The sequence below is a fragment of the Salvelinus alpinus genome, chromosome 15 (genome assembly GCF_045679555.1).
Source record: "Salvelinus alpinus chromosome 15, SLU_Salpinus.1, whole genome shotgun sequence".
NCBI lineage: Eukaryota > Metazoa > Chordata > Actinopteri > Salmoniformes > Salmonidae > Salvelinus > Salvelinus alpinus.
In genome coordinates, this window is record NC_092100.1 from 12,232,176 (window position 1) to 12,248,965 (window position 16,790).

General features: G+C 46.1%; 1 protein-coding gene across 5 annotated transcripts in view; it reads left to right on the plus strand.

Moving 5' to 3' along the window:
* LOC139539491 (dynamin-like GTPase OPA1, mitochondrial) overlaps positions 1 to 3,169 on the plus strand; it is an 80,629-nt gene extending 77,460 nt beyond the window's left edge. For all 5 annotated transcript variants that reach the window (XM_071342499.1, XM_071342497.1, XM_071342498.1 and 2 more), the window contains 2 exons: positions 881 to 953; positions 1,345 to 3,169. In XM_071342499.1, the coding sequence (XP_071198600.1) occupies positions 881 to 945 (65 nt within the window). In that variant the 3' untranslated portion in view covers positions 946 to 953; positions 1,345 to 3,169. The remainder of the gene's footprint in view (positions 1 to 880; positions 954 to 1,344) is intronic.
* Positions 3,170 to 16,790: the final 13,621 nt, after the last annotated feature.

Genomic DNA, 16,790 nt, shown 5'->3' on the forward strand with positions numbered 1-16,790 from the left:
TTGTGCTTGTGGCAGCTCCAGTTGGATTAGTCTACTGGAATAGAGTGAGACGGGGCAGCTGGCACTGCTAGTCCCCTATAGGCCTCTTCTTTTCTCATTTGCTAAGACTTACTCTTGCCATTTGTTTATTCAGCGATTAAAGACTCTTTAACTGCAGCCCATCGTGTGACAGTACATGTTGTACGGACGGATTTCTCCTCAAAACACCATCTTGGACAAAAGGACCCCATCGGCGGGACGCGGTGACTCAACTTTTCTTCAGTGTATTTTCCCTTTCATGTGGAATAATGTTATGGTATCTCCCATCCATTAGCTAGACATGTGCCTGGAGGGACATACCATGTCATGGTTTTGGAGGGGGGGAATCTTTGGTGTGGGTGTGTGAGGTGTGGTATGGTCAACATCTCCCCTCTTCAATAGAATATTTCACTTAAGTGGTCATTTTATTTAGGTTTGAGGGATGTCAGTGGGGACTGTCTGCTGATTGGCTGACACAAGAGGTGGCAGAACAATGGCCTGTGACACGTCTGTTATTCTGCTAGTGAATACATGCAGAATGTCAGGTCATTGGTTTCACACTCGTTCTAAGAAAGTATGCCACAGGATATTTCTTGTGTGTATATATATGGTACTGGTGTTGCTGGTAGTTGGAAGGCCACGGTCACAACAGGAGGACTTAGGGTCTGAGAAACCTCAAGTCGTCTTGGGTCTCGCAGGTGGAAACACAATAGGCCTGTTTAGCCATCTCAACCAACTTGCATGACAACAGTGGTTTCCTGGGTTCTACTGTATCAATTGAGGCATCTTGGATGCTCTCCATATCTACTGTTTTTGTTTTGCAAAGACTCAACTAACCCATCCTCTCTTTCCTCCTCTGCAGAGAAGGTCCGTGAGATTCAGGAGAAACTTGAAGCCTTCATAGAAGCTCTTCACGAGGAGAAGTAGAGCACCAGGTATCTGCCTGTCAAGCATCTCACATGCTACAGTACATAGACTATTAGTGAGCAGTGTTGTACACAAATGTCCCTAATATAAATATATATGTGTAAGCATTTCACTGTGTGTATACCTGTTGTATTCGGCACATCCCACAAATATGATATGATTACAATTTGATTTGAATACATATATACACATACATATACACTACCGTTTCAGCTGTTTCCAAATACAATGGTCGTTTACAACATTAACAATGTCTACACTGTATTTCTGAACAATTTGATGTTATTTTAATGGACAAAAACATTATATTTTCTTTCAAAAACAAGGCCATTTCTAACTCACCCCAAACTTGTGTGTGTGTGATATACAGTAATTAATCTCACCATTTCTCCTTGGCAGAAACCAATGGATCACAGAAGCATTGCACTGATCAAAGAAGACTAATTCCTCCCTCTGTAAATGACTGAACCCCCCAGTGACGCCCAACTGTTGCTCTTAGTTATTTTTTCTGCGAGTGAAGTTTATCAGATGGAGCCCTTAACACTAACACTGAGGAGGATCAGGTTATCAGTGTGGCTGAGCAGATAGCACTTCCTCCGCTCAGAGTGGGCACCATGCTTTAAAGGCCCATGATGAGTTCACCAGACATGTCCTCTTCACACAGGAATCCAACAACTGTCTCCGGGCTTTTTTGCTCTGCATTTTTGGCAGAGAAGACGAAGAGAGAAGGGGGAGGACAAGATTGAAGTTACACACCTCGTGACTGACTGACGGATCGACCTCTCATGTCGTCTTCCTCTCTCTCTCTCATTGCTCCCTCGTTTCTCATAAATGAGGAGGTTGTGAAGGTTTTCTCTCTCACTGCCAACTTCCTTTCCTTTGTTTGGGAATGTCTTTAATCGGCTTGAGCACCTGTCAGAAGTTGTCCCAAATTACACTGGTCAAAAGTAGTGCACTTTTTTGCCATTTGGGACGCAACCAGAATGTCTGCTGGTGATCGGGTGAGTTAGACGTGGTGTGTGATGGAAGGGTGATGGGAACCACCCTCCTCTCTGTAGATTGACTAGCTGTAAATGAATGCCTGTTGGGCTGAAGCCATTCTCCTGCCTATTGTTAGCACTCGTTCCACTTAGGACTTAATGTGAATTCACTTCAGTTATCCCAGCGGCTAGCTTTAACCCAGCTCTACACGTGCATCACTAACCATATAGGTACAAGCCTCAGTTATTAACCCTCACTTGCACAACAGTCAAGCTCCATCCTCCTAAAACTAGAATATATGAACAGTGGATAGAATATTCCACACTAGTTGTAACAAATATAATATAGATTGGCTTTCTTATTTCAGGGAAGCAGACTTAATTTGAGAGTTATGTCTGCTATTGATAGGCAGCGCGCAATGCCCCACTATGTACCACTCTCTCTGCCCTACTGTGTGTTCACCTCATCATCACAAGGGTTTATATGATGGCATTTAATTTCACTGTTGGACGAAACGGCCTCTACTATCTTTGTTCTGGGTGAAGATCCAGTGTTGGACTAGAATCTAGTTCAACCTGCAGTGGATGGAACCACATTGTCCAATCACGTTGGAGGAAAGATGCTAGTGACCTCGTTGTATTCGAACGTGGTGACACAGCTGCACAGGCATCTTTGGGTTCTTGGTACATTCATTCCTTTCACTTTTTCTGCTTCTTCATGCTCTCCTGCCTCTGGGCAGGTCACACTGTCTGACTTGCTGGTCTCTACTGGTCTCTCCTGAGGGACCTTTTTCTCTCTCTGCTCTACTCCATCCATCCTTGTTTTCTTTATTCTTGATCCTCTCTCTTGCTCTTCTCTCAAGCCCTCTATCTTCTATCCTCTCTGTCTCCTATTTCACCCCCCCCAAACTCTTTGTTCCCGGCTCTAAAGAGTGGAATGAAACGGTGACTGTTATACTTAACCCCGGTCCTTCATGTGTTTATGGGTTAATACCGTACATCGTGTACATGTAAAGTTAATACCAATCATGAATCTGTTATTGCTTATGGGAGGAATGTCAGAGTGTGATGCTCTTGTAACAAGATATCCATCGGATGGTTCAACACCTACAGTTCTCTTTGATGTTATAGAATGTAATGTTTGCATGGTATACCCCATCAGATGTGCTTTATTTATTACAAATTTGATTGTTTAAGAAAGTGAAAATAAAATTGATGTTAATAAAAATGTAATTTTCCTAGAAGTTGTTTCCGTGTTATGTCGATGACGTTTGTCTTTTAAAATGTTTTTTATTTCATCATTATTTAACCAGGTAGGCCAGTTGAGAACACGTTCTCATTTAAAACTGCTACCTTGCCAAGATGAAGCAAAGCAGTGCGACTAAAACAACACTGAGTTACACATGGGATAAACAAACATAGTCAATAACACAATAGAAAAATCTGTATACAGTGTGTGCAAATGAAGTAAGGAGGTAAGGAAATAAATAGGCCAATAGTGGCGAAGTAATTACAATTTAGCAATTAACACGAGTTAATTAACACTGATATATGTGCAGATTAGGATGTGCAAGTAAAAATACCGGTGTGCAAAAGAGCAGAAAAAAAATATGAGGTTGTTTGGATGGGTTATTTACAGATGAGCTGTGTACAGTAGGCTGCTCTGACAGCTGATGTTTAAAGTTAGTGAACTAGAGCGATTTTTGCAATTCGTTCCAGTCATTGGCAGCAGAGAACTGGAAGGAAAGGCGGCCAAAGCAGGTGTTGGCTTTGGGGATGACCAGTGAAATATACCTGCTGGAGCGCGTGCTACGGGTGGGTGTTGCTATAGTGACCAGTGAGCTGAGATCAGGCGACACTTTACCTAGCACAGACTACCTTTTGTTACCACAGTCTTGTAGAAGTGTGAAAGACTAAACAGACTGTTGCTGACGAACGGTTAAATGCAACGGGTGGTCGTTCTATAGCCTCTGACCACAGAACATCGGCCGTCATATTCTGTTAATCTCCCGGCGAATCTCCCGGCGATTCTGCCGGTTGAATTGCCACCGTTTATCAAAAACAAGCAGGTGATCTACTGTGCATGGCCGTTGTTTGTGTTGGTCTGTCTTGTACTTTATTATTTTGGTGTTTTTGCATTCTCCTCACCCATACTAATCCTCATACAGTTGTGTAATTCCTCCGTCAGGTTTGTTCCTTATTCCAAGACGATGAATAATGTATAACTTCAGTAAAAACATTTTTTTTTTAAGATTGTCGCTTTTGGAGAGTAAATTAGTACCTTTCCTTAAATGTCCACACCATTTGCTTACAGTATCTGCCTCTCTTTAGAGATGTGTTTAGTGTGTGTTTGTTGCTCAAGCCTATATTGTCCTGAAACTACAGTACTCCAGGGTATCAAAATAAAAGTTTATTGGTTGCGTACATGTTACTAGCTCCAACAGAGCAAAAATACCTAGCCAAATGCTTGTTACTAGCTCCAACGGAGCAGTAATACCTAGCCAAATGCTTGTTACTAGCTCCAACAGAGCAGTAATACCGAGCCAAATGCTGGTGTTACTAGCTCCAACAGAGCAGTAATACCGAGCCAAATGCTGGTGTTACTAGCTCCAACGGAGCAGTAATACCTAGCCAAATGCTTGTTACTAGCTCCAACAGTGCAGTAATACCTAGTTAAATGCTGGTGTTTCTAGCTCCAACAGTGCAGTAATACTGAGCTAAATGCTGGTGTTTCTAGCTCCAACAGAGCAGTAATACCTAGCTAAATACTGGTGTTATTAGCTCCAACAGTGCAGTTATACTGAGCTAAATGCTGGTGTTTCTAGCTCCAACAGTGCAGAAATACCTAGCTAAATGCTGGTGTTATTAGCTCCAACAGTGCAGTAATACTGAGCTAAATGCTGGTGTTTCTAGCTCCAACAGAGCAGTAATACCTAGCTAAATGCTGGTGTTACTAGCTCCAACAGTACAGTTATACCTAGCTAAATGCTGGTGTTTCTAGCTCCAACAGTGCAGTTATACCTAGCTAAATGCTGGTGCTATTAGCTCCAACAGTGCAGTAATACCTAGCTAAATGCTGGTGTTATTAGCTCCAACAGTGCAGTTATACCTAGCTAAATGCTGGTGTTTCTAGCTCCAACAGTGCAGTAATACTGAGCTAAATGCTGATGTTACTAGCTCCAACAGAGCACTGATACCTAGCAAAGAAAAAAAACACAATACACACGTAATCCAGAAAAATAAAATCAAGAAATTAAGAAATATCAGAACGAACAATGTAGGAGACGGAATATAAATGTATAGATATACATATCGTGTTGACAGTATATGAATAGAAAAGGTGTGTACAGCAGTAGTTATATAGAATGAGCCATGAATACAATATACACATATAAAGTGAGTGTAACAGTATGTGAACATTACTAAAGTGTCCAGTTCTCAATGACTATGTACAAAGGGCAGCAGTCTCTACGGTGCAGGGCCAGGTGGTAGCCGGCTAGAACAGTCTCTAAGGTACAGGGCCAGGTGGTAGCCGGCTAGAACAGTCTCTAAGGTGCAGGGCCAGGTGGTAGCCGGCTAGAACAGTCTCTAAGGTACAGGGCCAGGTGGTAGCCGGCTAGAACAGTCTCTAAGGTGCAGGGCCAGGTGCTAGCCGGCTAGAACAGTCTCTAAGGTGCAGGGCCAGGTGGTAGCCGGCTAGAACAGTCTCTAAGGTGCAGGGCCAGGTGCTAGCCGGCTAGAACAGTCTCTAAGGTGCAGGGCCAGGTGGTAGCTGGCTAGAACAGTCTCTAGGGTGCAGGGCCAGGTGGTAGCTGGCTAGAACAGTCTCTAGGGTGCAGGGCCAGGTGGTAGCCGGCTAGAATAGTGATTAAGGTTCAGTGCAGGGTACTGGGTGGAGGCTGGCTAGAACAGTGACTAAGGTTCAGGGCAGGGTACTGGGTGGAGGCCGGCTAGAATAGTGATTAAGGTTCAGGGCAGGGTACTGGGTGGAGGCCGGCTAGAATAGTGACTAAGGTTCAGGGCAGGAGATGTCCTGGAGATGTTTAACACTGTCTCGGTCCCAGCTTTGATGCACCTCTACTGTCAACGCCTTTTTAGATGTTAGCGGTGTGAACGGGCTGTGGTTCAGGTGGCTGAGTTCCTTGATGATCTCCTTGGCCTTCCTGTGACACCGGGTGCTGTTGATACGTTCAGGTGACCCCACCCCACTCTGGAGAGCCCTGCGGTTGCGGGCGGTGCAATTGCCGTTCCAGGCGGTGATGCATCCCAACAGCATGCTCTCAATTGTGCATCTGTAGAAGTTTGTGAGGGTCTTAGAGGCTGGAGTGGCTGAGACAAATTTCTTCAGCCCCATGAGGTTGCGCCTTGTTCACCACACTGTCTATGTGAGGGGACCATTTTAGGTTGTCAGTGATGTACCCGCCGAGGAACTTGAAGCTCTCCTCTGCGGCCCAGTTGATGTGGATGGGGGCGTGCTCTGTTGACTCCTGAAGTCCACGATCAGCTCCTTGGTCTTGCTGACATTGAGGGAGAGGTTATTTTCCTGGCACCACTCCGCCAGGGCCCTCACCTCCTCCCTGTAGGCTGTCTCATCGTTGTTGGTAATTAGGCCTACCACTGTTGTGTCGTCAGCAAACTTGATGATTGAGTTGGAGACGTGCATGACTACGCAGTCATTGGTGAACAGGGAATACAGGAGGGGGTTAAGTGCGCATCCGTGTGGGGTCCTGCTGTTGAGGATCAGCGTGGCGGAGGTGTTGTTGGGGCCGGCAGCCTTGCGAGGGTTATCACGTTAAATGACTTAATCACGTCATCTACGGAGAACAAGAGCACACAGTCCTTGTGAGCGTCCCTTTACAGGCTGGTGTCCCTGCCACATGCGTCTCGTGTCTGAGCAATTGATTTGCGACTACACTTTGTCCCGGCACTGTCTTTTTGCCTCTCTGATTGCCTTACGGAGGTCGTAGCTGGTCTGTTTGTACACGTCCATGTTTGCACCGAGACAATATATACACTACATGACCAAAAGTATGTGGACACCTGCTTGTAAAACATCTCATTCCAAAATCATGGGCATTAATATGGAGTTGGTCCCCCCTTTGCTGCTAAAACAAGCTCCACTCTTCTGGGAAGGCTTTCCACTAGATGTTGCAACATTGCTTCAGGGACTTGCTTCCATTCAGCCATGGGCTTTAGTGAGGTCGGGCACTAATGTTGGGCGATTAGGCCCGCAGACGACATTCCAATTCATCCCAAAGGTGTTCGAGGGGGTTGAGGTCAGGGCTCTGTGCAAGCCAGTCAAGTTCTTCCACACTGATCTTGAGAAACAATTTCTTTATGGACCTCGCTCTTTGCACGGAGACATTGTCATGCTGAAACAGGAAAGGGCCTTTCTAAAACTGTTGCCACAAAGTTGGAAGCACAGAATCGTCTTTCATGTCATTGTATGTTGTAGCATTAATTTCCCTTCACTGGAACTAAGGGGGCCGAGCCCTAACCATGAAAAACAGCCCCAGTACATTATTCCTCCTCCATCAAACTTCACAGTTGGCACTATGCACTGGGGCAGGTAGCGTTCTCCTGGCAGCCGCCAAACACAGATTTGTCCGTCAGACTGCCAGATGGTGAAGCGTGATTCATCGCTCCAGAGAAGACGTTTCCACTGCTCCAGAGTCCAATGGAGCCGAGCTTCACACCACTCCAGCCGACGCTTGGCATTGCACATCGTGATCTTAGCCTTGTGTGCGGCTGCTTGGCCGTGGAAACCCATTTCAAGAAGCTCCAGTCGAACAGTTTTTGTGCTGACGTTGCTTCCAGAGGCAGTTTGGAACTCGGTAGTGAGTGTTGCAACCGAGAACAGACGATTTTTACGCGCTTCAGCACTCCGCGGTCCCGTTCTGTGAGCTTGTCTGGTCTACCACTTTGGTGCATCCTATGACGGTGCCACGTTGAAAGTCACTGAGCTCTTCAGTCAGGCCATTCTACTGCCAATGTTTGTCTATGGAGAATGGAGATAGAAACCACTAATTTTAAGGGGTGTCCACATACAATTTTATTTTATTTATACATGCATAAGTATTTGTCACATGCGCCGAATACAACAGGTGCAGCCCTTACAGTGAAATGCTTACTTACAAGCCCTTAACCAACAATGCAGTTTTAAGAAAATAAATAAATAAAAGTAACAAATTATGAAAGAGTATAATAACAATTGCAAGGCAATATACACAGGGTACCGGTATAGAGTCAGTGTGCAGGGGCACTGGTTAGTTGAGGTTATATGTACATGTAGGTAGAGTTGTCGTGTCTTTGACTATGCCAGATTAATTGCTATGACATGCTATTCTATAAAATAATTTCTCCGTAATTAATATTACCTGATTGAACTAATCATGTAAATGTTAATTAACTAGAGAGGGACACCACGAAAGAATATTTATAGAGCTGTTATCTTTCGAATAAACTCTTAAAGATTTAGTAAGATTTTACATCCATAACAGTCACATTAATCGTCATTTTATTCAGTCTCATCTGAAAGTTGTAAATCCTTGATTATCTGCAAGAATCCTGGCTAACAAGTTGAATCAGCAATACAAAATTGGGTTTAATTATTTATTTACTAAATACCTAACTAATCACACAGAATCACACATATACAATTAAATCATAACTTGATCACAAATTACGTCATACAGAAAAACGTCCCTGGCGGGCGGAATAGATATGACAGCTTGTTACACAAAGGGAAGGGGCTGAGTCTTAGTGAAAGAGCGGGAGACTGGAACATAGGCGAGCTGTGCTATCGTAAATACAGTATCTTATGGATTCTAAATTACCGCCCATTTGAAAAGGAAAATGCAATAAATATTTACTCTGAGCTGCGCTTCAGTAGGTTGGTGGTAGATGGAAGACCGTATCGCCAACCCGAGTCCTCTGTCCTTTGGAGAATGTCTCTGGTAGTCACGGGATACGTTGGAGTAACGTTGTGTGTAGTAGACGGGATACTCGGACTGTCCTTCCTAACCTGCGTTTAGCTGTTGCTAACTCAACGGCTAGGAGATATCACTTCTGTAGTGAATACGAGTTCAAAGTTCATACCATTCACAATCAAAGTCCATGCTGATGTTGGCTTAGTTCTGTAGTTATTATCTGAACCATTCTGACACCGGATCGTCATCCTGGTGTCCCCGGAACAGAAAGTTATAGCCACTGTGAGCAGAGGAAAACTTATGAAAGTCCAAATCTCTCATTTGGAAGCTAAAATTACATTTAATCTCTTCACCAATAATTTCATATTCAAACATTTGAATTAAACAACAATTCCCTGTGAATCCGATACCTCTGACGTTTAGACTTTCCACAGTAGAGTTTATGTCATTCTATCATTGATGAGAATGTGTCAGAGGGCAACCGAACTGACATAATATACCTTAAGTACCACCGCATATGTTCAGTTGGTCGGATTACCAGAATATAGTTCATTTCCCCCCACTTCTGATGTTCTCAGAATCTCTATGTTAACCAAGGGGTTTTCTTATGTCACATCAGTTATAGTAGGGAGAGGGAAAAAGGGGGAAAGAGGTATTTATGACTGTCATAAACCTACCCCCAACCCAATGTCATGACAGAGTTATTAAAGTGTGTATGCATAGATAATAACACAGAGTAGCAGCAGCGTAAAAGTAGGCGGGGGAATGCAAATAGTCTGGGTAGCCATTTGATTAGATGTTCAGGAGTCTTATGGCTTGGGGGTTGAAGCTGTTTAGAAGCCTCTTGGATCTAGACTTGGTGCTCCGGTACCACTTGCTGTGAGGTTGCAGAGAGAACAGTCTATGACTAGGGTGGCTGGAGTCTTTGACAATTTTTAGGGCCTCGCTCTGACACTGCCTGGTTTCGAGGTCCTGGGTGGCAGGAAGATTGGCCCCAGTGATGTACTGGGCCGTACGCACTATCCTCTGTAGTGCATTGCGGTCGGAGGCTGAGCAGTTGCCATACCAGGCGGTGATGCAACCCATCAGGATGCTCTCAATGGTGCAGCTGTATAACCTTTTGCCAAATCTTTTCAGTCTCCTGAGGGGGAATAGGTTTTGTCGTGCCCTCTTCACGACTGTCTTGGTGTGCTTGGACCATGTTAGTTTGTTGATGATGTGGACGCCAAGGAACTTGAAGCTCTCAACCTGCTCCACTACAGCCCCATCGATGAGAATGGGAGCATGCTCGGGCCTCCTTTTCCTGTAGTCCATAATTATCTCCTTTGTCTTGATCACGTTGAGGGAGAGGTTGTTGTCCTTGCACGATACGGTCAGGTCTCTGACTTCCCAATAGGCTATCTCGTCATTGTCGGTGATCAGGCCTACCACTGTTGTGTCATCGGCCAACTTAATGATGGTGTTGGAGTTGTGCCTGGCCGTGCAGTCATGAGCGAACAGGGAGTACAGGAGGGGACTGAGCACGCACCCCTGAGGGGCCCCGTGTTGAGGATCAGCGTGGCGGATGTGTTGTTTCCTACCCTTACCACCTGGGAGCAGCCCGTCAGGAAGTCCAGGATCCAGTTGCCGAGGGAGGTGTTTAGTCCCAGGGTCCTTAGCTTAGTGATGAGTTTTGAGGGCACTATGGTGTTGAACGCTGAACTGTAGTCAATGAATAGCATTCTCACGTAGGAGTTCCTTTTGTCCAGGTCGGAAAAGGCAGTGTGGAGTGAAATTGAGATTGCATCATCTGTGCATCTGTTGGGGCAGTATGCAAATTGGAGTGGGTCTAGGGTTTCTGGGATAATGGTGTCGATGTGAGCCATGACCAGCCTTTGAAAACATTTCATGGCTACATACGTGAGTGCTACAGGTTGGTAGTCATTTAGGCAGGTTAGCTTAGTCTTCTTGGGCACAGGGACTATGGTGGTCTGCTTGAAATATGTTGGTATTACAGACTCAGACAAGGAGAGGTTGAAAATGTCAGTGAAGACACTTGCTAGTTGGTCAGAGAATGCTCAGAGTGCACATCCTGGTAATCTGTCTGGCCCTGCGGCCTTGTGAATATTGACCTGTTTAAAGGTCTTACATCGGCTGCGGAGAGCGTGATCACACAGTCGTCCGGAACAGCTGGTGCTCTCATGCATGTTTCAGTGTTGCTTGCCTCGAAGCGAGCATAGAAGTGATTTACCTCGTCTGGTAGGCTCGTGTCACTGGGCAGCTCTCGGCTGTGCTTCCCTTTGTAGTCTGTAGAAGTTTGCAAGCCCTTCCACATCCGACGAGCATCGGAGCCGGTGTAGTACGATTCGATCTTAGTCCTGTATTGATGCTTTGCCTGTTTGATGGTTCGTCGGAGGGCATAGCGGGATTTCTCAAAAGCTTCCGGGTTTGAGTCCCGCTCCTTGAAAGCGGCAGCTCTACCCTTTAGCTCAGTGCGGATGTTGCCTGTAATCCATGGCTTCTGGTTGGGGTATGTATGTGCAGTCACTGTGTCCACAACGTCATCGATGCACTTATTGGTGAAGCCAGTGACTGATGTGGTGTACTCCTCAATACCATTGGAAGAATCCCGGAACAGATATGTTCCCTGTCTACGTGATCAAAACTCAGGTGACCTGTCTAGTCTAGTGGAGGCCTTTGTTCCTGGTCTGGCCCAACAGCCTGCATGTCCTGGTATCTCTGGGCTCCTGGTCACTGCCTACCTACCCCGAGTGTCTTTGCAACAGACACTCGCAAAGCTTAATTTATCTTCTTTCCAAAAGAGTCATCTTGTTCTCTTTTTGAATCTACCCTCCCCTCACATGCAACCCTCCCTCCCTCCCTCCCTCCCTCCCTCCCTCCCTCCCTCCCTCCCTCACTCACTCACTCACTCACTCCCCTCACTCACTCACTCACTCCCCTCACTCCTCCCTCCCTCCACATGCACCCCTCCCTCCCTTGCCTTTTAGTGGAATAGGTCAGTCAGTGTGAGGGGTGGTTAGCACTACTGTGAATCAATCTTGGAAAAATAGAAGATTTTGGGCAGTTTGGGTCTTGTTAGCATTTGTTTGCTGGCTTGTTGGAGAGGCAGACTTTGTTCATTCTCTCTCTGTGTGCCTCCTGGGTTAGAGAGAAGTACGGAGAGGCTGAGGGACAGGGTAGGAGACCCTGGGAACCCCAACACTGGTCCACCAGCGGAGGGGAGATGGGGGCACACAGGGGGCAAGAGGTGTAGCCTACAACAACTCGGCTATTGAGCAAACTGGCATCTACATTCAAGACTTAAATATTTTTTGTCAAATATTCTGTGGTTGGCCTCAGGTCATTAGGTAAATTGAAACATTACGTTTACCTTTTCAAATTCCATCAGAGGTCATCTTATTTATTGATTCACAGGGATTTTTAAAAAAAGTAAACATATGTCAATTGGCAAGTAAATATGTAAATTGTTTGCACCCTTCCGGGCTGTAGAGAAGCAACAGGTTTCCTTCTCCACGTTCAGCAACAAACCCTTGACTGTCCCCAGGGCCCAGTGTGGTTTCTGTGCGGGGTAGAAAAGATGTCACTATTGTGCTCATTATGTTCCAGACTGTGGGGTCCATTCCAACGCTGAATTGGGCCCATGGGGATTTCACCAAGTCACAGAGGTCAGCGCCCCTCCACGACACACTGTTCACACACACACACTGCTCTCACACACTATTCACACACACATCTCGCATCCTCTCACCCCTGTCCTCAGATTCTGGGTGAGCTATAAATTACGGTAAATGCCTAGAGTTGATGACTGTATTGTAAGAGCAGTGCACACGTGTGAATACTGAGGTGGTGGTGTGTGTGTGTGTATGTGCATGCGTTTGTGTGTGTGTGATAATTTCATGTTGCCAAGGAGTTGCCATGGAAAAACACATCACCACACAAACTCTTAATGTAAGAGGAGAAAACGTGGGTTGACCCGGGCCATGTCGTGGATGTGCTAGTGGGTTAGTATGGATAGGATTACGACTGGCATTCATGACAACCCAGGGGACAGCAGGTTAGATCTAGGCTCCGCTAGCTCATCCTTTAGGTCAGGGGGGTGCAACTACAGTCCTCCAGGTCCTGATTGGTGTCACACTTGTTCTCCATCCTTAGCAAACACAGCTGATTAATCAAATTGCATTCTAAACTGAAGATCATGATTAGGTGATTATTGGAGTCAGGTGTGTTAGCTGGGCCTGGGGCAAAACTGTGACACCTGTCAGGCCCTTGAGGACTGGAATTGCCCACCCCTGCTTTAGGTAAACAGCTCTGGTGGAGTTGTGTTGGGAGGCCTAGTGGTGGTGGTGGGTTAGGTTGCCGTGTCCAGTCTGGGTTGCCAGGCCTAGTGGTGGTGGTGGGTTAGGTTGCCGTGTCCAGTCTGGGTTGCCAGGCCTAGTGGTGGTGGTGGGTTAGGTTGCCGTGTACAGTCTGGGTTGCCAGGCCTAGTGGTGGTGGTGGGTTAGGTTGCCGTGTCCAGTCTGGGTTGCCAGGCCTAGTTGTGGTGGTGGGTTAGGTTGCCGTGTCCAGTCTGGGTTGCCAGGCCTAGTGGTGGTGGTGGGTTAGGTTGTCTTGTCCAGTCTGGGTTGCCAGGCCTAGTTGTGGTGGTGGGTTAGGTTGTCTTGTCCAGTCTGGGTTGCCAGGCCTAGTGGTGGTGGTGGGTTAGGTTGCCGTGTCCAGTCTGGGTTGCCAGGCCTAGTGGTGGTGGTGGGTTAGGTTGTCTTGTCCAGTCTGGGTTGCCAGGCCTAGTTGTGGGTTAGGTTGCCGTGTACAGTCTGGGTTGCCAGGCCTAGTGGTGGTGGTGGGTTAGGTTGCCAAGTCCAGTCTGGGTTGCCAGGCCTAGTGGTGGTGGTGGGTTAGGTTGCCAAGTCCAGTCTGGGTTGCCAGGCCTAGTGGTGGTGGTGGGTTAGGTTGCCAAGTCCAGTCTGGGTTACCAGGCCTAGTGGTGGTGGTGGGTTAGGTTGCCGTGTACAGTCTGGGTTACCAGGCCTAGTTGTGGCAGTGGGTTAGGTTGCCATGTCCAGTCTGGGTTGCCAGGCCTAGTTGTGGCAGTGGGTTAGGTTGCCAAGTCCATCTGGGTTGCCAGGCCTAGTTGTGGCAGTGGGTTAGGTTTCCAAGTCCAGTCTGGGTTGCCAGGCCTAGTTGTGGCAGTGGGTTAGGTTGCCAAGTCCAGTCTGGGTTGCCAGGCCTAGTGGTGGTGGTGGGTTAGGTTGCCAAGTCCAGTCTGGGTTACCAGGCCTAGTGGTGGTGGGTTAGGTTGCCAAGTCCAGTCTGGGTTGCCAGGATGGAAGTGTATCTATGTCCACAGTGGTGGAAGGGAGGGAGGCTGATCCCTCGCGGTAGAGTTGCTTTGACAGGAGGCCAACATTAAGGGCCTTCTTTTACTGTCTAAGTAGCATAGTGTGGCCACAGCAAAAAGGGGTCTGACTACATTACTTGACTGGTCAGAATGGTATCTTAGCAGGCTCTAAAACCTCAGGCAAACAGGGGGACTCAGAATGAATAAACAGACTCCTAGCTAGCCGAAGGGTTTCTCGACCAGCTTCTGTAACGTGGCAGCGTTGACATGGGCTTTTGCCGCGTTGAAGTGACAGCTCGGCTGGTAAAGTGATCAATGCCAAACAGTCTTTTTGTGTCCTTTTAGGAAATGCTGAGCTGATTTAGATGGACCTGATACTCTATATTAGCTTTGTATTCTAAATGGACTATCGTGTTGTGTGTGTTTACCAGGAACTGTCATGCATAAGACCTATGGCATATCAGAGCTGTATGTGTCTTGAGAATCGGTTTTCTTCGACTTATTTCCCTTGGTTTGTGAATATCACTTTTCTGCATTTAGAATGTCTTTCTGTTGGTTAGTGTACATTTATGAATATGACTTCTGTGCATATTTTTTATAGTTAAGAATCTACAATACTCAATTTATTCCCCTCAGTTTCTGTGAAACTGTAAATGTCGTTTGAGATTTATTATTAATATCTGTTGTGTGTTTGACAAATCCATGTCACTAACTGTGAATAATGTTGAACGTTATTTTTATCAGCCTTCCTAGAACATTGAACTGGAATATCTGTCTTACTTGGTCAAGCAGACAGAAGCAGCAAGAAAGCTACAGTGGGGAGAACAAGTATTTGATACACTGCCGATTTTGCAGGTTTTCCTACTTACAAAGCATGTAGAGGTCTGTAATTTTTATCATAGGTACACTTCAACTGTGAGAGACGGAATCTAAAACAAAAATCCAGAAAATCACATTGTAGGATTTTTAAGTAATTAATTTGCATTTTATTGCATGACATAAGTATTTGATCACCTACCGACCAGTAAGAATTCCGGCTCCCACAGACCTGTTAGTTTTTCTTTAAGAAGCCCACCTGTTCTCCACTCATTACCTGTATTAACTGCACCTGTTTGAGCTCGTTACCTGTATAAAAGACACCTGTCCACACACTCAATCAAACAGACTCCAACCTCTCCACAATAGCCAAGACCAGAGAGATGTGTAAGGACATCAGGGGTAAATTGTAGACCTGCACAAGGCTGGGATGGGCTACAGGACAATAGGCAAGCAGCTTGGTGAGAAGGCAACAACTGTTGGCGCAATTATTCGAAAATGGAAGAAGTTCAAGATGACGGTCAATCACCCTCGGTCTGGGGCTCCATGCAAGATCTCACCTCGTGGGGCATCAATGATCATGAGGAAGGTGAGGGATCAGCCCAGAACTACACGGCAGGACCTGGTCAATGACCTGAAGAGAGCTGGGACCACAGTCTCAAAGAAAACCATTAGTAACACACTACGCCGTCATGGATTAAAATCCTGCAGCGCACGCAAGGTCCCCCTGCTCAAGCCAGCGCATGTCCAGGCCCTTCTGAAGTTTGGATGATCCAGAGGAGGAATGGGAGAAGGTCATGTGGTCTGATGAGACAAAAATATAGCTTTTTGGTCTAAACTCCACTCGCCGTGTTTGGAGGAAGAAGAAGGATGAGTACAACCCCAAGAACACCATCTCAACCGTGAAGCATGGAGGTGGAAACATCATTCTTTGGGGATGCTTTTCTGCAAAGGGGACAGGGCGACTGCACCGTATTGATGGGAGGATGGATGGGGCCATGTATCGCGAGATCTTGGCCAACAACCTCCTTCCCTCAGTAAGAGCATTGAAGATGGGTCGTGGCTGGGTCTTCCAGCATGACAACGACCCGAAACACACAGCCAGGGCAACTAAGGAGTGGCTCCGTAAGAAGCATCTCAAGGTCCTGGAGTGGCCTAGCCACACTCCAGACCTGAACCCAATAGAAAATCTTTGGAGGGAGCTGAAAGTCCGTATTGCCCAGCGACAGCCCCGAAACCTGAAGGATCTGGAGAAGGTCTGTATGGAGGAGTGGGCCAAAATCCCTGCTGCAGTGTGTGCAAACCTGGTCAAGAACTACAGGAAACGTATGATCTCTGTAATTGCAAACAAAGGTTTCTGTACCAAATATTAAGTTCTGCTTTTCTGATGTATCAAATACTTATGTCATGCAATAAAATGCAAATTAATTACTTAAAAATCATACAATGTGATTTTCTGGATTTTTGTTTTAGATTCCGTCTCCCACAGTTGAAGTGTACCTATGATAAAAATTACAGACCTCTACATGCTTTGTAAGTAGGAAAACTTGCAAAATCGGCAGTGTATCAAATACTTGTTCTCCCCACTGTATGTATCCACATACACACAGACAGCTCAACAAAGTGTTTATCCACATACACACAGACAGCTCAACAAAGTGTTTATCCACATACAGTATACATAGACAGCTCAACAAAGTGTTTATCCACATACAGTACACATAGACAGCTCTCAGACAGACACATTTCAATTGGTCAAATACAAATAGGGTTGCAACCCTGTTT